Raw genomic sequence first — 22,867 nt, forward strand, 5'->3', positions numbered from 1 at the left:
TGTAGATTGCTTTGGGCAGTATTGTCATGTTCACAATATTGATTCTTACTGTCCATGAGCATGGGATGTGTTTCTGTTTGTTTGTGTTGTCTTTGATTTTTTTCAGCAGTGTTGGCTGCAGGTTTTTCACAAATGCCCTTTATCCAGTTGCCCCAGGTGGCAGTGGCTTTATTTAACTTTCAAGGTTTTCAAAGACCACCCTTCGATTAGCCACTGCTCCATCCTGAGAGAGTTCTGAGTTAAGCAAAACGAATTTTCTTTTTTACCCAAACAGGTTAAAACAGACAAACAATTCCTTGGGGAAAAGGTCTCCTCCACTCCCTCCAGAACTATCCACCTGCCCGGGGAACACTGGCCTTCACTGTCCCAGGGAGGCTTGTGGGCACCACCACATGAAAACACCACCAGGCTCTCCTAGCAAGTCAAGGTCACCATTTCCTCAAGTTGACATTCACTGGGTTGCGGTGACCCTTTGACTACTTTCCAGAGAGCTAACAATGTCGGTACTAACCATTTGTGTCTAATTTTTTGGAGGGCCCTCGGAGCTTCCTTTTGGGTTCCAGGCTGTATTCTGGGCTAGAGGACATAGATCCCACCACTTGATGGAGCATCAAGATCACTTTGGGAGACCAGCATGTAGGGCGGAATGTGCATAGTACCATCCACCCCAGGGTGGCCCAGCACAGTCCTGCTGGCCCAGGCAGGGCCCAGGGGACCACAGCTGTGCTGAGCATGTGATCAGCAAGCCGAGGAGACCTTGGAGACCACAGTGCCGAAGGAAGGCTACTCAGACAAAGACGAGATAGGTCATACTGGGAAAGTCCTCCCAGGGACCTTGCAGTCCTGAGGGTCCTGCTGGCAGAATGCCCAAGGCCACAGTTCATCTCACTTCTCTACAAATCTGCTTCCCTGCTGGCTCCCTCATTTTATAACAGACAACCCCAGTTTTCTGTTGCTCAGGTCAAAAACCCTGGGCCCTTGGCTGCCACCTTACCCTCCTCCCTGTCCTCCATGCAAGAGTATGAATACTTGTGTCCCTCCCTCATTCCTACACTGAAATCCTCACCCACAGGTGATGGTGTTAGGAAGTGGGGCCTTTGGGAGCTGGTCAGGTCATGAGGGTAAAGCCTCATGAGTGGGATCAGTGCCACTGAGGCCGAGGTGGGAGGATTGCTTGAGGCCAGGAGTTAAAGACCAGCCTGGGAAACATAGCAAGACCCCATCTTTGCAAAACATAAGTTAACATATACTAGTGAAGCACGATGGTGCATGCCTGTAGTCCTAGCTACTCAGGAAGGGTCACTTGAGTCCAGGTTGAGGCTACAATGAGTCATGATGGCACCACTGTGCTCCAGCTTGGGCAACAGAATGAGACCCTGTCTCTGAAAAATATAAAAATAAAAATAAATACACTGGGTGCGGTGGCTCGTGCCTGAAATCCCAGCACTTTGGGAGGTGGAGGCAGGCAGATCACTTGAGGTCAGGAGTTCGAGACCAGCCTGGCTAACATGGTGAAACCCCATTTCTACTAAAACACAAAAAAATTAGCCAAGGATGGTGGCGGACGTCTGTAATCCCAGCTAGTCAGGAGGCTGAGGCATGAGAATCACTTGAACCCTGGAGGCAGAGGTTTCAGTGAGCCAAGATCACATCACTGCATTCCAGCCTGGGCAACAGAGTAAGACTCCATCTCAAAAAAAAAAAGGAAAAATATAAATAAATAAACAAATAATAAATAAATAAATAAAAAGGAACCTCTCAGTCCTTCCACCACACATATACTGACCCAGTGAGAAAGAGAGGTCTATGAACCAGGAGACGCCCTCGCCGGGCACCAAACCTGCCAGTGCCTTGCCCTTGGACTTGTGCTGTTCATGAGCTCCCTGGCTATGGTGTTTTGTTAGAGCAGCCCGCACGAACTGAGACACTCCCTGTGTCTTCCAGCCCCACTGGCCTCTTGGCTGCTTCTCAAACACCAAGCATGATGCCCCCTCCCTCCCACCTTTGCACTTTGCAGTCCCTCTGCCAGGAATACCCTTTCTACTGTTGTAATTCCCACAGGCCCTCTCAGGAGTGTCCCCCATGCTTGCTCCTATCCCCTCACCCTGCTTCACAGCCTCTGGTCAGCCCCATGAGCTGATGATTCTGTGGAAGGAGAGCATGGCCTTGCTCAGCCCCTGCAGCCAAATGCAAAGGAAGACCACAAGTCCTCTGAAGAGGAGATGCCTGGCTCTGGGGGGCCTGCCTTGACCAGGAGAGCCTCCAAGTGCGCAGCTGACACTACCTCCAGGGCTGGTGGGGCCTGGCTGAGGCTGTCCATGGGCAGGAGCCCTCCAACATCCAGCAGTCATGGCCATACCCCAGCCCCCATCACGGGCCTGTGTCCTTCAGGGGTGGGGAAGGCACTGTGGGGCAGAGAGTGGGGACAAGAGGGTCAGGCTCAGAGTCCGGGCACTGGTCACTGTGGGATAAGGAGGATGTCCCTGAGGGACAAGTCAGGGTCCACGTAGGAGAAGAAACTGGAACTTGGGGAGCTCGGACAGTGGCCTTCCTATGACCTTGAGTGAGAGGCAGCTCACTTCCTGGAGCTAAAGCCTCCCATTTGTATAATGGAAGAATGCTTACAGCTTGTCAGACCTCACAGACCTGCTGGTCGGGGAAATACACCACGCAGCTCCCCTGGAGACAGCTGCCAGGGTGCACAGAAGTAAGGTCCCAGGGCTGTGCAGCTCATCGAGCGTGTCCAAGGGTGTGTGTGATGTGTGATGCATTGTGCGTATGTGAATGTGCATGTGCATGGGGATGTGGTGTGATGTGTCATGTGTGTGCATGCACGTGGTGTGGTGTGGGGTGTGTGCATGTGCATGTGTGTGCATGTGTATGTGTCAGGTGTAGTGAATGTATATGTGGTTTGGTGGATACATGTGCCTGTGCATGGATGTATGTGGATGTGCATGTGCACGTATGCATGTGGCTGTGGCATGCATGTGCATGGCTATGTGTGCATGTGATGCAATTGCTGCCTGCTAGGGTTCCTGGGCTGTCCTGTAGCCAGTGGTGGCACAGAGGGAGGCGTGGGCAATATATACACTGCAAAAGGCCAAGAGCACCAGACCTGGCCCTGTGCCATGTGGTTGCTGGCTCCAGAGCCAGGATGGGGTGCTTAGGGCTGCCCACTTCCCCTCTGAGAAGGAAACATGGATTTTAGGAAGAAAGCAGGAAGCCTGTCCTGCTTAGAGCCATACCAGGTGATGGAGGAAGGCTGTGCTGCATGGGGTCAGAGGGCAACATGCCATTCCCTAAAGCCCTGCTACCCTCAGGCATCTTTAGGATGTTCCATTGTCCTCCAGAATGTCAGGGTGTCTCTCACTTGTGGAAGAGGAGAGGACATCTCACTTGTGGAAGGGGGGAAGTCTCCTGCCCATAGACGGCATCAGCTCACTGACTCCCAACCTGGACATCTGAGCCCGGCTGGAGGCCAGGAGGAAGCTAGCCTCATGGGTCATACATTCAGGAAACCTTGGGTCTATCCTCCAAGCTGAGCCTTGGGGAACCTGTGCCATCGCTGTCTGGATTAATCGAACCACGCCCATGGAAAGGCACAGATCTGCACAGATGGGAATCCCAGCCAGCAGATTGGCTGGGGGACCAGCCAGCTGAATGCAAAGCCCCAAAGTCGGTGAACAGCACTGGGTCCTAAACCTAATTGCACCTCCAGCTGCTTCGAGAAGAGGCCTATGAACGAGTGCTGATCTGGAGTCCCCAAATCTATGGTCTAGGAGCCTGGTCATATACCAGAACTTCCTTCCCTTTTATGGCTGAGTAGTAGTCCATTTGTATGGATAGAACATATTTTGTTTACCCATTCACTCATTGATAGGCATTTGGGTTTTTTCAATTTCTTGACTATTATAAATAATGCTTTTTGTGTGAATGTGTATTTTCAATTCTCTCTGGTATATACCTAGGAGCAGAATTGGGTCATAGAGGAACTCCCTGCTTAACTTTTTGAGGAACTGTCAAACTATTCCAAAGTGTCTGCACCATTTTACATTCCCATCAGCAGGGTCTGAGGATTTTGATTTCTGCACATCTTCACCAGCACTTGTTATTTTCTGCTTGCTGGTTTTGTTCTAGCCATCCTAGTGGGTGTGAAGCAATGTCTCACTGAGGTTTTCATTTGCATTTCCCTGATACCTAAGGATGTTGCGTATCTTTTCATGTGCTCATTGGCCATTTGCCTCTCTTCCTTGTAGTAATGTCTATTCCATTCTTCCGCTCACATTTTAATTGGGTTGTTTGTCTTTTTGTCGTTGAGTTGTAAGAGTGCTTTATATAGTCTGCATTCAAGTCCCTTAGCCAATACATGATTTGCAAATATTTTCCCCCATCCCATGGGTTGTCTTTTCACTTGCTTGATGGTGTCCTTTGAGGCATGCAAGATTTTAATTTTGATGAATTCCAAATTATCAGTTTTTTCTTTGATTCCTTGGCTTTTGATGCCATATCTAAGAGACCATTGCCTAACCCAAGCTCACAAAGATCTACTCTTAATTAGTTTTTTTTTTAAATATATATAAGAGTTTTAGAGTTTTAGCTCTTACATCTCGGTCTTTATTTTAATTTTCATAGATGAGGTGAGGCAGGGATCTAATCACATTCATTTGCATGTGGAAATCCAGTTATTCCAGCACCATCTGTTGCAGACTGTTCTTTCCCCTTTGAATAGTCCTGGCACCTTTACTGCAAATCAGTTGGCCCTAGATGTATGAATTTATTTCTGGGCTCTTTATTCTATTCCATTGTTCCAAATGTCTGTCTTTATGCCAGTGTCACACTGTTTTGATTATTATAGTTTTGTAGTGTTTTGAAATTACAACATGTGAGTCCTCCTGCTCATCTTTCTTTTCAAGGTTATTTTGGCTATTTGGAGGCAATTACAGTTCCATATCACTTTTAGGATTAGCTCATCAATTTCTGCAAAAAACAAAGCTTAGATTTTTAGAAATTGTGTTGAATGCGTAGATCAGTTTGGGAAATATTGTTCTAATATTGTGTCTGCTGATCCATGAACATAGGATATCTTCCCATTTAGGTCTTTAATTTCTTTCATGACATTTCGTAGTTTTCAGCATACAAATCTTGCACTTCTTTTGTTAAATGTATTCCTAAGTATTCTATTCTTTTTGATGCTGTTGTGAATGAAATTGTTTTATTAATCTCATTTTTTAATTATTTGTCACTAGTGTATAGAAACACAAATGAAGCCGGGTGCAGTGGCTCATGCCTGTAATCCCAGCACTCTGGGAGACCAAGACAGGGAGATCATTTGAGGTCAGGGGCTCAAGACCACCCTGGCCAACATGATAAAACCCTGTCTCTACTAAAAATACAAAAATTAGCCAGGCATGGTGGTGCACACCTGTAGTCCCAGCTACTCAGGAGGCTGAGGAACAAGAATCCCTTAAGCCCAGGAGGCAGAGGTTGAATGAGCTGAGATCACCACTACACTCCAGCCTGGGTAACAGAGTGAGACTCTGTCTCAAAAACACACACACACATATGCCCGTGCGCACGCGCACGCACACACACAAATGATTTTTAATATGAATCTTGTACTCTGTAACCTTGCTGGAGTTGTTTATCAGTTCTAATGTATTTTTTATTTGCAGATTCTTTAGGGCGTTCTACATATAAGATAGTTTTATTTCTTCCTTCCTATCTGGATGCACTTTTTTCATTTTTCTTCCTTAATTGCCCTGGCCAGAGCCTCCGGTTCCATGATGAATAGCAGAGTTGAGAGTGGACAAACAGCTTTCAGTCTTTCACCACCGGATAGGATGTTAGCTGCAGGTAGGCCCATCTTGCTTCTGAACTTAGTAGTGCTAGATGCGAGAAAAACTTTGTTCACATAAATAAATAGATAAAAATGGGAGCACTTAGTTATCATGCATCTCTCAATTCTTTGAATGTTTTTGGAGTTATGTATGCCAAAAATCACATGGTGGCCTATCATCAAAATGTGGAAAAAGCCTATCAGCACATGACTCAGTTAGGTCCTCCTTAAAGTTTAAGGAAAACAGGGATTTAAAGGTGCCTGATTTTCACAAGTCCCAGTCATTATCAATAGCTCCCACTCTTGGTTTCTGGGAGAAACTCCCAAGGGTTTGGCATACTCCAGGAAGATCCAGAAGTCTCCTGGAACAAGAGCTGGGACCCTTGGGGGGTCTCCCATGGGTCTGGTGTGTGACAGCATCCCCATAGCACATGCCACAGGTATACATGTGGTGCAAATGTACACAGTCAGTCCCCTGTGAAAGCACAGAGATGCACTCTGCCACATAGCACATGCTTAGAAATGATGTGTTAAGTCAGTTACCCAAGGACAGTGGTGCATGCCTCAGGGAATCCCAAGAGGGCTTCCTAGGGGAGGTGGCCCCTGGGCTGAATCTTGAAGGATTTTCTTTCTTTAAAACACACATATCCAGTACTTTCCAGGCACTGTTTAAGTGTTCGACACACCGTGGCCAGTTGAATCCTAACACCCATCTGATGAGGCCAGCAGTGCGGTGACCCTGTTTTACAAATGAGGAAGCTGAAGCACTGTGACAAAACAGAGACTTGAACCTTGGCAACCTGGCTGCAAAGTCCCCGGGCAGAGGGGACAGCCCATGCCAAGGTTGCGGCTGATGTGGGGGTGAGCAGAGCCCTCAGGCAGGCCCAGCAGTGACAGGCCTAGCTGGAGCATCCAGTTTAGGAATCACTGGAGGAACCCGGAGCCCGCAGGGAAGGCAGGTGTAGCCTGGGAGGAAGCAGAGAGGGTAGGAGTCTAGAGGATACCCCATCCCCGTGTATGCATTCCTCCGGGCAGGGCGGGGATGGATCTGCGCGGTCACTGAGAATTTCTCAATGGGGCTATTGGATTAATGCCGCAGGCTCTCCAGGGGCAAGTGGGCCCCACAGATGCCCAGGTCCTGCCCCAAGGTGCTGACGTTGGGTGGGGGCAGGGAGCCCCCGTTTCGGGTTGCTTTCCTGCTGCTATGCCGGCCTCTCTGCAAAGGGCTAAACTGCTACTGCGCTTCTAGCCTCCCCTCCCACCCCACTCACCTCCCCTCAACCCTCTCCTTCTCCCCTTCTCTCATCCTACTACCCCCTTCTCCTCCCCTTTCTGATGGAGGAACACAGTCTGGGACCCCTCCTACCTCCTCATGGCTTAAATAGGTTTAAGTAAGAAAGGGGAAGTGCCGGCTCCTCCCTCCTGCCTGCCACAGAGACTCAGAAATACTTGGAGTCCTGGTGGCCTGGGAGCAAGGAGCCCGCTGGGTGCCTCAGAGAGAGGCCTGCTCAGGAGGCCATTGTGGAGGCCCTGGCCATGCTCTCCATAATCATCTGATTGGATTAGGGTCAGGGCAACCCTAATCATGTCAAAGGTCACCCCAGGCTTTGTGGCAGGGGCCGCAGGGTGCCTGGCCACCCCTGCCAAGATGGCCTTGTTGAACACAGTTAAAAACCCTCAGCCAGCTGTGAGGAGAGGGGCCCAGCCTCCTGTGTGTGTGTGCACATGTGACTGTGCACCCTAGTGTGTGCATTGTGAGGGGTGCATGTGTGTGCCTATATGTGCACATATGCCATATATGTGCATGCCTGTGTGTATGCATATGCATGTGTGTGTGCGTGTGCATGAGTGTGAACATACGAAGGAAGAAGCTTCATATGCTCACACCTCCTGCTTTCAGCCCCATCTGCCATCCACCTGGGCTGGGACTGGGGGCTGGGGCCACCAGACTGAGGCTGGGAGAAATCATCAGTCCTTGGAACATGGGGCTCTGCCACAGAAGCTGAGCCTGGTCTCTGAAGAGCCCTCTCTTCTGGGGTCCAAAAGGAGCAGGACATTCAACCTGCCTGGGGCAGAAAGCATTTGAGGAATTTTAAGTGTATGGAGACTGGGCACACCATACAGCTTCTCTGTCCACTGCCGCAGGCCCCAGGCACCGGGAGGGCTCACTTCCCTCAGAGTTGGAGACACTCCACTCTTGACCCCTGGCAAGGTAAAGCTGGCAAGGACACAGGTACAGAGAAAGGGCAGGGATGGCTGCAGTAGATGCAGCAACCCAGGGCCCAGCATCTGGATCTCAGGCGGCATGTGGCTCTGCAGAGAGCTGGCCTGCTCTAGGTCAGGTGGGGTATGTGCTCCCTAGAGAAGGGGATGGAGGCCAGGAGCGGGTGAGGCCTGGAGCCTAGGGATGCCACCTGTGCTCACACACTCGGTGCCCTCTAACATGGGCTGGACCCAGGAGTCCCCCCAGGTCCTGGCACCTGCCAGATGGACTGGGGGAAGCGTAGTGGCAGGGGGAGGTATGCAATCTCTTGTGCTTCCCAAGTAAGTGTGCTCCCCACAACTCCTCGTGGACACTTCCCAGAGCCCTGGGGTTTGCTTCTTCCTACCCAGTGTGGGTGGGGCCTGCAGCAGTGGCCTTCCCACTCAGCCTTCACACACCACCCCCTCTTCAAGCATTTCCAGTCACCACCCCCTGCCCTGGACTGTGAACCCCAGGGTATCCCCACTCAAAGCACACGGCCAGATTCCTGGTTGGTGTCCCAGGACCCCTCCAGCCCCAAAGGGTGGGGAGAGTAATGAAAGGGTTCCTGCACACCACATGTCAGTAAGCCTTGCTGGGTGCCCCACAAGTCCCCCATCATCTCCCCAATGTCATCCCCAGGCAGGAGACAGCCCAGCCTTCTCTCCTCCCCGTAGAGTCCCCAGGAGCCCCTGGGGTGGTCCACCACCTCCCTGTGTGTCCCCTGCCTATGAGGGCCGGCATAGGGGTGGGGCCTGCCTGCTAGGACATGGGGACACAGAGGGCAGCTCTTTAGGGAACCAGCGTCCCCAAATCCAGGTTGCGACCCCTGACCCCCCCCATCGGAAAGTGTTGCCGTTTAAGCTGCGTTGGGCTGGGGGGCTCCCCTGGCTCCAGCGGCCTCTCTGGTATATCATTAACTCTCCCCAGTGGGAGGGGAACCCCGGCTGACTCCCCGCCGCGTCCGGCTGGGAGCACAATATCCCAGCGACGACGACAAGATTAAGCACAAGGGGAGAGTGCAAATGCGCGGGCGGTTCACACGCCCTTCGCGGTGCTGAATTAAAGCTTCTGAATGGGGATTTCCCCTCGCGCCCGACGGCCTGGCGCGCGGCGCATACTTCCAGGTTGCTATGACTGGCCTGCGCTCGCCTAATCACCGACCAGGGGGAAATTCATATAAAATATCGCCGGCCATTGTGGGCCTAACTCGGCGTGACAGTGGCGCACAAAGCCGGATTCAAGCGCCCCAGCGGGTCAGCACGGCGCCCGGCCGCGCGGGCCGCCCGGCGGTGTCAGGGGCCGTGGCCGCGGTGGGGCGCGGGCCGCATTCCGCTCTCAGGTGGCTCCGGGGCCTTTTGTGCAGGCCATGATTACCAAATGCCACCGCGACACCCCCTCCGGGCCGCCTGGCTCCTCCTGGGGCCGCAGGAATGAGGGAAGGTGGGCAGCCCCTGAGGGGAGGCGCCCGGGCGTCGGCTCCGGTGGGGATAGGGGCGCGGGCTGAGTCCCCCTGTGTGCCCCACAGCAAAGGGTCTTCTCCTTCCCCTGTGCTCGGGCCTCAGTAGGGGAAGAGGGCCCACCCGTTGGCTGCTCTGGAAGCCTGTTGTGGCCTCCCGATGGGCACGAGAAGGATTTTGCCAGTCTGGTCAGGTGGTCCTAGCTGGGATCCAAGGCACGCCCTCACTCAGCCAGCCCCTTCCGGCAGCTGTGGCCTCAGCAAGCAGGAGATGGGGGCAGCACCAGGAGAGAGGGACCCAATGCATTCGGGGTGGCCACTGTCCCCACAACTCTATGGGTCCCAGGTGTGTGGTGGGGGTGTGGTAATCATACAGGGTGCAGTGTGCACGGTGGGGGGGGGGGGGGCTGTGTTCCCTGTGACCCTCCATCCACCAAGATGCCTGAAGACCAGTCCTTGGAGTACAAGGAGACTGCTCCTCACTGGTGCTGGAAAGGGCTGGCAGAAAAGAAAAGGGCTGGAAAGAAAAGGCAGGGGCAAGGCCTGGGGGATGGGGCATTTGCCCTGCAGACCTGGGGAGAGAAGCTGGCTGCAGTAGGGTGCACTTGGGGGGCAGAAGGAATTTTTTGTCACAGTGAAGGTGAGAACTTCTCAGTGGAGATTCAGCAGTTTTTCTCCTGGGCAGTGGGCAATGTTGGGAGTCTGGGCCCCCAGCACCTGGCTGAGCTGGCCACCATGGAGTCCTGCCCTCGGCCTGTGCATCCCTGCTGGAGCTGGGGGTGTCCAGTCAGACTGTCAGCATTGCCAGGGGAAAGAGACGAAGCCACAGGTTTCCAGGGGCTGGGGACAGCATTGGAGGGCCCCAGGAGGCATGACCAGGTGAGCATGGGTCAACATCAAGAAGCGGACTGGGCACAGGCGGCATCCCAAGCTCCTAGGAAAGGAGGTGTCAGCTGCCCCAGGATGGGGCCACAGAGGCAGAACCATAGCCCTGTTCCCAGGCTGAGCAGCCCAGCCACCAGCTGCCAGCAGCCAGGGCCCTGAATCCCAGAGCCTGTGACCAAGGTGCCCACCTCCAGGAAGAGGCCTGGCCAGAGACCCAGTGACCGCTGCCCACTCATGGGGGGATGGCCACCAGCATATCAGAGACACCCCCCAACCCCCTTCTCCTGGCAGGCTCCTATTCAGGGTCTTGTCCAGGGTCCCATATAGCCCTTACAAAGTCATGGCCAAGCTGTCCATAGCCTCCCTTCTGGTCACAGCCCAGAGGAGGGGTCAGCACAGAATGGAATCTGACCTTGGGAGATCTCACCTCTGTTGATGTGTCAGAATCACTGGAGACCCTCCCCCAGCCATGATCATTGTTGGAAGTCTCCAGTCCTAGTTCCCTGCTGGGCTTCCCAGAGGGGCCAACCTGGGTGAAGCCCTTCAGACTGAGCACTCTGCCTCCCTGAGGAGCTGGATTTCATTGTCCTATGGTTGCATTTAACAACAATCCCCTCCCCCGACCCAGAACTTTCCCTCCTTCAAGTTGTTTGTCCCTCAGAAAAGCCACTCAGGAGTCCCCTCTGGACCAACAGGCATGTCCCAGGAGCCCAGGAGTTCTGGACTGTCCTTCTCTTCTTGCCCTGTATCAGCCCCGACAGCCTTTCCACATATAGGCATGTCCCTCTCAGCCATGCAGTGGGGGCCCAGCCAGGCAGGTGGGGTGGGCTCCCTGCTCCCTTGAGCTACAGCCATAGAAACACCAGCCATGGGAACACCCATTGGAGCTGCAGGAGCCTGTAATGATGGGTTCAGGGACCTCTCTTGTGACCCCTCTGTCTGGGCTCTGCACTCACTGCTGTGCAGCCTGGGGCCCGTGGCTGACTCTCTCTGAGCCATCTTCCTGTCAGGGCCACTTCTCTCATTAGTTAATACAAGGATAGGCTTGGACCTGCTTTTCCCACTGTCACCCCAGAGCAGGGAAGCCTCCATGCTGTGCTCCCTCAGCACCTACCTTCTGAGCACACACCTGTCCCTGCTGAAATGCTTCCTGGGTCACCTCCCCATGGGAAGGTCAGCTCTGAGGGGACAGAGGCTGCAGCCTTCTTTGCCACTTAAAAGACAGTCGCTGCTTAATAAATAGTGGCAACTGAGCAACTTTAGTAAAATGTGAAAGACAAGGATTTTGGAATGATTTGGGCAAATGTTCAACATTTAAGAATTTGGAAACATGGCCGGGCACGGTGGCTCACACCTGTAATCTTAGCACTTTGGGAGGCTGAGATGGGTGGATCACGAGGTCAGGAGACTGAGACCATCCTGGCTCACATGGTGAAACCCTTTCTCTACCAAAAATACAAAAAAATTAGCTGGGCGTGGTGGCGGGCACCTGTAGTTCCAGCTACTCAGGAGGCTGAGGCAGGAGAAAGGCGTGAACCCGGGACGCGGAGCTTGCAGTGAGCCGAGATCGCGCCCCTGCACTCCAGCCTGGGCAACAGAGCAAGACTCCATCTCAAAAAAAAAAAAAGAATTTGGAAACATATCCTTCCTGTTTGATGTTCAAAGGTCCTTTTTTGAAATTGTGATGGTAGATATTTTATACATATATATACATAATATCTACCATATATCTACATATCTATATCTATCTGTCTATATAGAGAGAGATATGTCTCTATCTATCTGTCTATCTATCTATCTATCTATCTATCTTTTCCTCTCTCAACAAAATAAAAACACTTGGCAGTCCTCTCTTAGTCCCCAGATGCTCTCTGATACTTGCAAAGCCCATTAAATCCAAATCTAGAAACAAAGGATTGTTAAGATCCCTCTAGTCCAAAAGTTCTGAGATGCAAGAGACAAAGGAACCATCAAAGCTCATCTCATGATTCCCTGCAGCCGACAACTGCACTGCCCTCAGCTGTGATGGAGCCTTGCCTGGCAGCTCTTCTGCCTTTCCCTAAATGCCCACCTCTTACCACCTAGAACTCCCTCACCTTCTCAGACTTTATCCATCCATCCTTCCATCATCCACTCATCCATCATGCATGATTCACCATCCATCAATCCATCATTCATCTATCCATCCATCATCATCATCCATTTATCCATCATGCATGATCTACCATCCATCAATTCATCCATCCATCCATCCACCATCCAACATCTATCCATCTATCCATCAGTCTATGTGCCATCCATCAATCTATCATCCATCTATCCATCCACTGTCCATCGTCCATCCATCCAGCATCCATCAATCATTCATCCATCCATTTATCCATCCATCCACCATCCATCAATTCATCATCATCCATCTATCCACCACCCCTCAATCCATCATCTATCCACCCACCCATCCATCTATCCACTATTCATCGCCCCTCCATCCCAGGCCTGCCTCAGAGCTCATGTTGTCAAGCCTTGCTGTGTTTCCTTGTCCTCTCTACTGCCTCCCTTGTGAACTGTAAGCTCCCAAAAGCATGTGATTTAGCACAGTCCCAGGCAAAAAACCTAACACACACACCAGCAAAGCCTCCCACTAGAGATAGGGAAGGCTTCCCCTGGTTCATTCTCCTTACCAAGGCAAGGACTCTCTTCTCCTGAAAGGTTGTCATCCAACCTCTGTTTTATTTATCACCAGGACAGGAACTCCTTCAACTTTCAGAAAGCCTGGGTTGTTAGAAATTTTATCATATTGAGCAGCAGTCTACTTTCTGGAGGATTTTTTTTTCTTTTGATGGAGTCTCCCTCTGTTGTCAGGCTGGAGTGCAGTGGCGCGACCTCGGCTCACTGCAACCTCCACCTCCCGGGTTCAAGCAATTCTCCCACCTCAGCCTCTTAAGTAGCTGTGACTACAGGCACCAACAACATGCCCCACTAATTTTCGTATTTTTAGTAGAGACGGGGTTTCACCATGTTGGCCAGGATGGTCTCGATCTCTTGACCTCGTGATCTGCCCACCTCAGAGCCCCCAAAGTGCTGGGATTACAGCCGTGAGCCACCGCACCCAGCTTCTGGAGGATTTTTTTTCTGTGGTTCTTGAGAGTGGGCACCTTGCTTCTTATTCATCTCATATTCCTAGTTCAGCCCAGTGCCTGGCTCATTAGGGATTCTCAGATCCTGGATGGATGGATGGATGGATGGATGGATGGATGATGGATGGTGGGTGGTGGATAGATGGGTGAATGGATGATGGGTGAATGATGGATGAATGATGATGGATAAATGGTGATGGATGGATTAGAGATGGATGGATGATGGGCAACAGATAGATGATGGATGGACAGACGATGAAGGGGATGATGGATGGATGATGGTTGAATGATGGCTGGGTGATGAATTGATGATGATGGATGATGAATGGATGATGGGTGAATGGATGGATGAGTGATGGTAGATGGTGGATGATGGGTAATGGATGGACAATGGATGGATTGTGGATGGATGGATGGATGGATGGATGGTGGATGATGGATGATAGATGTATGGATAATGTATGGATATGGATGATGAATGGATGATTGGTGGATGATGGATGATAGATGGATGATGGATAGATGTGGATGATGGATGGATGGATGATGGATGGATGATGGGTGGATGTATAGATGGGTGGTGGATGGTGGATGATGGTAGATGATAGATAATAGATATATGGAGGATAGATGGAGGGATAGATGGTGAATGGATAGATGAATTGATAGGTGAATAGGTGGTAGGTGGTGGTAGATGATGGATGATAGGTAATGGATGGATGGATGGATGGATGGATGGTGGGTGATGCACGATAGATGAATGGATAGATGGAGGATGTGGTTGACAGATGGATGAATGAACAAAAGGAAGGAAAGATAGATAATTGATACTTTGGACGAATTCAGTAAATAACTGCTAAATGAGACGACAACAAGTTTCTGGGAAAGATGGTTTTCCCAGGTGGAAGATACTTCCCTTACAGAACAATTTTGTTATGTGGTTTCCTTTCGTCTTCCTTTCTCTGACAACTGATTGCTGTGTTAGAATAAAAGTCTTGGGCCTCAATAGGGCAGGCCTTAGATGACTCAAAAAATTCAACCAGGCTCCTTCCCAGGTGACTTGGCCAAATTGGCAGCATTTGTGTCTAAGCACCCTGCCTCCCAGTAGCTTGTGTCCCATTCCAGTGGGACCTCTGACAGTCCACTCTAATGAAGGCATTTTCCTGCTGACTGGGATGATTTCCTGGCCTTCTGGGATGGCTGGCACTTCCCACAGGCAAGATGCCTCTGTTTCACCCCCATAGATGCCTCTATTGTGTCAACAAAAGCAGAAACCCCTGACAAAGGTGTTTGTGGCAGAGAACTTGGCTTCCGTGGAGGCTGGCTGCCAGGACTCCAGAGCCTGGATGTGAGTCCTGGTCTCAGGGGAGCCCTGAATCAGCTCCTCTGTAAACAGAGATGACTCTGGGCAGTGGTTCATAACCTGTGTGCTTCAAACGCCTATGGAAATCTGATCAAAGCAATGTATTTTCTTTCCAGAACGACGCCTGTGCTCCCAGATATACCCCATCGTTTGTGCAATTTTGGGAGGGTAGTGAACCTGTTGCAGATTCCCCCTAGAACCTTGGGTGGAATCCATCCCATAGGCTTAAATCTCCTGTCGCTGTGGCAGCCACTTGGACATTCTGGGGGTCTTCCTTCTGTATGGTTTCAGGACATTTTTTAACTTTTTATTTATTTTATTTTATTATTTTTATATTAGAGATGAGGTCTCATTCTGTCTCCCAGGCTGGAGTACAATGGTGTGAACACAGCTCACTACAGCCTTGAAGTCCTGGGCTCGAGCAATCCTCCTGCCTCAGCGGCCCGAGTAGCTAGGACTACAGATGCACGCCACCGTGTCCAGCTCATTTATGTTTTGTTTTGTTTTGTTTTTAAGAAAGGGGGTCTTGCTATGTTGCCCAGACTTAACTTTTTATTTTGAAATAACTTCAGACTTACATAAACATCGCAGGAGTGGCACTGAGAGCCCTGGGTCCCCTTGCCCAACCCTGTGGTACATAACCATGCCAAATGTTCAAAACTAAGTGTGTTTTATTCACCACACTCAGGACGTCACTCAGCTTTCCTTCATTTTTCTATCAAGATCCCTTTTCTGTCCCAGAACCCCTTCCTGGGTCCCTTGTCACTTTTGGTGATGCCATGCCTCTGGCTCCTCCACTCTTCCCTGTCCCTCATGCCCCTGAGACCTCTGAGGAGCACAATTAGGCATTTTGCAGAACAGCCATCAATTTGGGTTGGTCTGATGTCTCCCGACGATTAGATGCAGGCTGTGCATTTTGGGCGCGAATACCTCGAAGGCTGTATGTGGCCTTCATGCATCATCCCTGGAGCCACATGGTATTGTGTGTCCCATTTCCGGCAAGGTTAACTCAGTCCCCAGCGTAAGGTGGCATCTGCCAGGCTTCTCTAGTGCACAGTTAAGGCTTTTCCCATTGTGCTTGATAAACACTGTGAGCAGTTGTGGAACTGCTTGGAGACCTTGTGGCTTCAACTTTAATGCAGCCTCTCTTTGCCAGAACATAGGGTCTCATGCTTTTCTGGCCTGTGGTCTTTCAGCCTGCAGCTTCTACTTTGGCCTCGGATGAGGGTGTCTGTCCTGGGATCCAAGCCTCTCTGCAGAGACTTCTTGTCTTCAGTCTTCACGAGTAAATTGAAGGCCTGCACCAGGGTTTTCACACCTGGTAGGGAGCTCCACCTCCACACGTGATGGAAGGGAAAATCAAGGTTCAGTCAGCTAGTGACCAAACTGAACAAGAATTAGCTCTTTTCTCTCGAAGTGGAAGCCCTGAGCACCACCTGCCCTTGCCCTTGAGTGTGTCTGGCTGTTGGGGCTGTTTGCCTGAGTTTTGATAAGCAGGGATCTCCAAGCCCTTGTTATGGGCAGGGCATGAGTGAGGCAGAGAGAGCCCTAGCCTCAGGCTCTGGTTCTCCTCTTATCAGAAGCTCAGGAGCAAGAGGGAGGGGCTGGCCTTGGAGACAGACTCCTGTAGTAGCCAGCCCACCAGGTGAGAAGGCAGGCTCAGCTGGAGTAGGGTATTCAAGGCGTGGGATGTCCAGGCCATTTGGGAGTGAGAGGGTCCAGCCAGGAGGGCAGGTGGAGCTGTGTGCCATGCATGAGGCCAGGAGCACCCAGGACACTCCTCAACCCTGCCCTCTCAGGCTGCCCTGGAAGGGAAGCAGGGCAGATGGCAGGGGAGGGGTGCTGACTAGGGAGCAGATGACCTGAGGACTACAAGAAGAGGCCTCAGGCCTGGAGGCACAGAGAGGAAGTGCTCTGCATCCAGCCACACATGTATTCACTCAGGGGCAGTGGGTTCAGCAAAGGCCCCTCCAGGCCTGTCTGTGAACTGATCAGTTGTGTTAGGGAAGTAACATGGGGTCGGGGGTGGGGGCTTCAAGTTTCCTGGAGAGGTGAGGAGGAGGTGGTTGCCTAGCTGCTCCCTGGGAAAGGAAAGAGCGGAGGTTGCATGATGGGCCTCGGTGCCCATCTGCACCCAGGGGCAAAGGTGGGCCTGCTGTGGGTAGGCTCAGACCCTCCTGGTTCCGTGACTCAGCCCAGGGCTCCTGCCCTTCACTCTGGCTCCAGGAAATATCTACGGGCTGGGCCTTGTGCTCCAGATTGGAAATAAAAGGTATGCCAAACAGTTCCTGCCCCTAGGCAGCCAGGACTGGGGAGGGAGTCAGTGGGCAAATCTTCCTGGTTGGGGAGGGGCAGCCAGGTGTAGAGGACACCCGGTCCCTGGCCGCTCCCCTCAGAGCAGGCAGGGGCACAGCAGGTCCAACCTGAGCCAAGTAAGGAACTGGAAAGAGCCCAAGGGGAGGACAAAGGGCTGAGTGCGGCCTGAGGCCAGGGATCGCCATTGAGGTCAGGAGAGAAGATAGATCCAGAGGGGGCCTGGCATGGCCAGATTGGCATTGGGCGAAGACCTCAGCCTGCAGAGAGTGTGTTGCGAGGGAGAGGTGTACATCTGTGTGCATGCATGTGTTTGCGTGTGGTGGGTTGTGGACGCATATGTGCATCCGTGGGAGGTGTGCATGTGTGTGGTGTGTATGGTGTGCATGCATGCATATGTATATGTGTGCGCATGTGTGTGTGTGCATGTGCATGGGGCATGCATGTGGGGTGTGTGTGCATGTATGTGCATGTGTATAGTATTCATGTATGTGTATGTGTATGTGTATGTGTTGTGTGGTGTGTATGTGTGTGTGCATGTGTGTGGGGTGGGGTGTGTATATGTGGGGGGTGTGCATGCATGTGTGTGCATGTGTATGGTATGTGTGGTATGCCTGCATGGTGTGCATGTGTGTGTGGGATGTGCATGTATGTGAGTGCATGTGTATGCTGTGCTTGCATGCATGTGTATATGTGTTCATGCATGTAGTGGGGTGTGTATGTGTGCTTAGGTGTGTGGTGGGGTGTGCATGTGTGTGCACGTATGATGTGTGCGTGTGTGTGGTGTGCATGCCTATATGTGTGTGTTTGCATGTGTGCGTGCATGTGCATCAGGTGGGGTGTGCATGCATGTGTGGTATGCATGGGTCTGTGTATGTGTGCATGTGGCTGTGTATGCATGTGGTGGAAGGAGGAAGCTGGAGGCTGGGGCCTCCTAAGGGCCTCTTCATGGCAAGGTGGGAGATGGACCCACAGATAAGAACCAGGAGGGGCAAATTGGCTGAGAGGCCCACCTGGGAAGGCCAGAGTAGTCTGGGCGACTGGGGCTGTTTCAGGACTGGACAGTCTCTGACCAGCAAGCAGCGCCCTTCCTGAGCTGGTGGTGGGAAGTGGATACAGAAGAAATGGAGAGTTTTCTTCTAGGTTTGTGGCTGGATGCAGTGGGTGTCCAGGCCTGACTTGGACAGGGCCCTAGGGAGGGGATGGGGCTGCTGGGACCCGCCATCAGGGAGCTGTTGGCCAATCCACAGAAGAGTCAACCAAAGCAGGCCCAAGGGGCTCAGGGGGCTTTGCCAGCAGCCAGGGGGACAGGGGATGCCAGTGCAAAGCCACAGCCTCGAATACCTTCCACTTTGTATGTTCTTGGTATGGGAGCAAACGTGTGTTCTTCTGTGCTGGCTGTGTGTGGATGTGTGTTGGGCTGTGTGGGAGCATCTGAGTGTGTGCACACTCACTCATGCCTTTCTGTCCCTGCCGGCCTGGGCTCAAGGACATCACAAGCCCCAGGGACTGCTCTCTCAGTCCTCTCCTAGGCAGCCTGCAATCACATGCCTGTGTTCCTGAGTTACACCATTCTTGCAATGCTATAAAGAAACACTTGAGTCTGTCCATTTATAAGAAAAGATGTTTAATTGGCTCACGGCACTGCAGGCTGCACAGGAAGTGTGGCTCTTGCTTCTGCTTCTAGGGAGCCTAGGAAGCTTTCAATCATGGCGGAAGGCAAAGGGGGAGCAGGCGTGTCACATGGTGAGAGCAGGAGCGGGAGAGAGTGTGGGGGAGGAGGTGCCACACACTTTTAAACAACAAGATCTTGCAAGAACTCACTTATAATCTCGACGATAGCACTAAGCCATGGGACCCACCCCCTATGACCCAGTCACCTCTACCAGGCCCCACCCCAGCCCTGGAGATGACACTTCAACGTGAGATCTGGGCGGGGACAAATATCCAGACTACATCAGCCCTATCCACCTGAGGATGAAAGCTCTCTGGATATCCAGGTGGCAGAGGAGGTCACAGCCCCCTATGATGATTCTGTTGTGACCCTGAGGGGACCATTGCGGGCCTTTGCCAAGGAGGAGCAGGGGGACACAGTGGGACACAGCCCTGTATCCCCCTCCTTGATCCATGGGAGGACCCTGGCTCCAGGAGAACCTCAGGCCTCCTTCTGTCCCCATCGAGAGGGCCCATCAGAGCTCCCTTCTCCCTCCTGCTCTCCCAGGGCCTCGAGGGGAGAGAGAAGGTCAGAGCCAAGGAAAGGTGGGGGCTCAGGACCCTCCCACAACAGAAGCAGAGACACGGAGGAACCTGCCCCAGGACACACCCAGCCCCCCGAGGCCAGCCCAAGGCTCAGGGGCTCCAAAGCCCAGGTGTCTTCTTGCTAGGTCTGTAAGATCCCTGCCCAGTAGCAGGTCGGGCTCTTTCCTGGTTGGCTCCCTGTTGGCTCCCCAGCTCAGACTGCAATGCTTGGCAAACAGCAGGCACTCTGTTCCTCACCTGTGTCGGAGGGTGGGTCCAAAGTGAGTGCCTGTCTTTTTTTATTTTTTTTTTTGAGACAGGTTCTCACTCTGTTGCCCACGCTGGAGTGCAGTGGTGTAATCATACCTCACTGCAGCCTTGAACTCCTGAACTCAAGTGATCTTCCTGCCTCAGCCTCCTGAGTAGCTGGGATTATAGGCCCCCAGCCCTGAGTGTCTTTTATCAATGAAAGCAGGGCCTGGCCAGGCCCACTCCTCTCCTCGTGCCCTTGCAGACGTGTCTGCATACACCCACCCCCAAGACACAGCTCATTCTTTCAACCTGTCTGGGGAAGCCTGGCTGCGGGTCTGGCCTTTGCAAAGCCCACACCACCCCTCATTCCCATCCCTCTGATCCTAGCCTCCAGAGCTTTCTCCTAAATTCCAGCCCTCCCCAACCACCCTTCTGCACAAGCAATGCCACTTCCCCAACTCAGCCTCTATTTCCCCACTTGGGGAAGAAGGAAGCTGTGTACAAGGACCCAGGCAGCTCCAATGTCAGCAGTGGCAGACACCCTGCAGCCTTCCAAGCTGTAGGCAGGGGCATTTGGGTCACTGGGGCTGGCCCTGGGGAGGCAGGCACTGGAGGCCACTGGTCTTGAGAAGATTCCAGAAGAGGTGGCCCTACCGCTCAGCCATGCAAGTGCCGGTGCTTGCGGTGGAGGAAGGAAATGGCAAGAGGCACAGCAGAGGTGGGAGGTGTGCGGGGTGGAGCCACACTCTGGGGTCTGCACCCCAGGCTGTCTGGGCAGCAGAAGTAAGTGGCTCTTGTCTGGTTTTACCCGTCTTCGTTCAGTTGTATGATTATTTTGAGATCCTTCATGCTATTTTTCTTGTTATTCCTAAATTAAATGCTGTTATGGACTTGCCACTGTTTTTTAACCATCCCTGTTGATGGACACTGGGGTACTTCCAGTTTATGGCTTGTGTGAACATTTGCTTACAAGTCTGTGCACAGACACAGGTTTCCTCTGGGGCAAGCCTAACGGCTAGTGTACGTTTAACCTTGAAGACACTGCCAAAGTGCCTCCCAAGAGGATTGCACCTTTCCCCTCCATCCAGCTGTGAATAAGGGTCAGGGTCTGATTTCTTCACATCCTTGCCAACACTTGCTACTCTTTGACCCTTTGATTGCAGCTGTCCCCGTAGGTGTGAGGCGACCCCTCACTGGGTTTTTTGATTTGCACATCCCCAGGATGGGTGATGTCGACGATCTTTCCAGGTGCATGCTGGCCTTCCTTGTGCCTTTTTTTTAAAGACAGGGTCTTGCTGTATCACCCAGGCTGAAGTGTGATCATAGCAGCCTCAAACTCCTGGGCTCTAGCAATCCTCCCACCTCCACTTCCTGAATAGCTGGGACTACAAGCGCACACCACTGCACCTTGCTAATTTTTAAATATTCTTGTAGAGATGGGGTCTCGCTACATTGCCAAGGCTGGTCTCAAACTCCTGGGCTCAAGCAATCCTCCCACCTCCGCCTCCCAAAGGGCTGGGATTACAGGTATAAGCCACCTTGCCCAGCTGTTTGTTTTTTGAGACAGGGCTGGAATGCAGTGGTGCTATCATGGCTCACTGCAGCCTCAGCTTCCTGGGCTCAAGTGATCCTCCCGCCTCAGCCTCCCAAGTAGCTGGGGCCACACCCAGTTAATATTTTTAGTTTTTGTAGAGATGGGGTCTTGCTATGTTGAAAAGGCTGTCCTGGTCTCAAGCAGTCCTTCTACCGTACCCTCTCAAAGTGCTGGGATTACAGGCATGAGCCACTGTACCTAGCCAAAGTTGATTGTTAAAAAGAGCCTGGTACCAACCTCCCCTCTCTCTGGCTTCTGTCACCATGTAATTTCTTGCACACACTGGTTCCCCTTTACCCCCCGCTTTCCCTTCTGCCACAAGTAGAAACAGCCTGAGGCCCTTGCCAGAGGCAGTTGCTGGAGCCATGCTTCTGTGTAGCCTGTAGATCCGTGAACCAAGTAAGCCTCTTTGCCTTATACACCACCCAACCTCAGGAGTTCCTTTACAGCAATGCAAATGGGCTAAGACCCCTGCCCTGCCCAAGGCAGTCCTTTGAGCTGAGCCCTGTTAACCCTGCATCTCTCCTCTCTCTACAGCTACGAGGGAGTCAGCCTTTGTCCACGCCATTGCCTCAGCTGGTGTGGCCTTTGCAGTGACACGCTCATGTGCAGAGGGCACGGCCGCCATCTGTGGCTGCAGCAGCCGCAACCAGGGCTCACCAGGCAAGGGCTGGAAGTGGGGTGGCTGTAGCGAGGACATCGAGTTTGGTGGGATGGTGTCTCGGGAGTTCGCCGACGCCCGGGAGAACCGGCCAGATGCCCGCTCAGCCATGAACCGCCACAACAATGAGGCTGGGCGCCAGGTAGGTTCACTGCCCGCAAGGGTGCTTGGGAAAAAGGAGCCTCTTCAACAGGGTGTGTGCCCTGGTTCCTTGGGGCATATGGCAGGATGGTGGCCAGGCTGAGGGTCTTCTCGACTCCTGCCTGGGGTGTGCAAAGCTTAGCACCATCCAACTGCACCACAGCATCCAGTGCGCTCCTGGGGATGGCGAGCCCACCTGTGGACTAGGGTAGCCAAGAAGGAGGGAAGAGGCAAAGGCCTGGTCAACAGGAGCCCCTGCAGAGCCCAGGGTTGGAGACAGCCAGGCAGCCACAGAGATGGGGAGGAATTCTGCAATGAGGAAATGCACACAAGGTGACCCGATGTTAAGGACAGTTGGCAGTAATTTAGGGGGAGGGAGGCTGGGAGAGCCTCCCAGGCAGCCTGGAGGTGAAAGACGACAAGCGACTTGGTCTGGGCAGAGTACAGAGTGTAATGGAAAAAAGAACATCTTGATGTGGAGAGGCCAACCCAGACCAAGCCATGTAAAGCTTCGTGAGCCTGTGTCTTAGTCTGTCTGTGCTGCTGCAACAAAATACCTTAGACTGGATAATTTATAAACAATGGAAGTTTAGTACTCACAGTTCTGAAGACTGGGAAGTTCAAAGTCATGGTACTAGCAGATTCCTTGTCCAGTGAGGGCCTGCTCCTCATGGATGATGCCTTCTGTGTCCTCACTCAGGGTGTGGATCTCTCTGGGGTTACTTTTATAAGGGCACTGTTTTAGG

General features: G+C 52.3%; 1 protein-coding gene across 1 annotated transcript in view; it reads left to right on the forward strand.

The window, feature by feature from the left end:
- Nucleotides 1–22,867, forward strand: part of WNT3A (Wnt family member 3A) — a 54,037-nt gene that overhangs the window by 21,635 nt on the left and 9,535 nt on the right. Inside the window, exon 3 of the mRNA XM_033196083.1 lies at nucleotides 21,857–22,122. Coding sequence (XP_033051974.1) covers nucleotides 21,857–22,122 — 266 coding nt within the window. The remainder of the gene's footprint in view (nucleotides 1–21,856; nucleotides 22,123–22,867) is intronic.

The sequence above is a fragment of the Trachypithecus francoisi genome, unplaced genomic scaffold (assembly GCF_009764315.1).
Source record: "Trachypithecus francoisi isolate TF-2019V2 unplaced genomic scaffold, Tfra_2.0 Lachesis_group5, whole genome shotgun sequence".
Classification (NCBI taxonomy): domain Eukaryota; kingdom Metazoa; phylum Chordata; class Mammalia; order Primates; family Cercopithecidae; genus Trachypithecus; species Trachypithecus francoisi.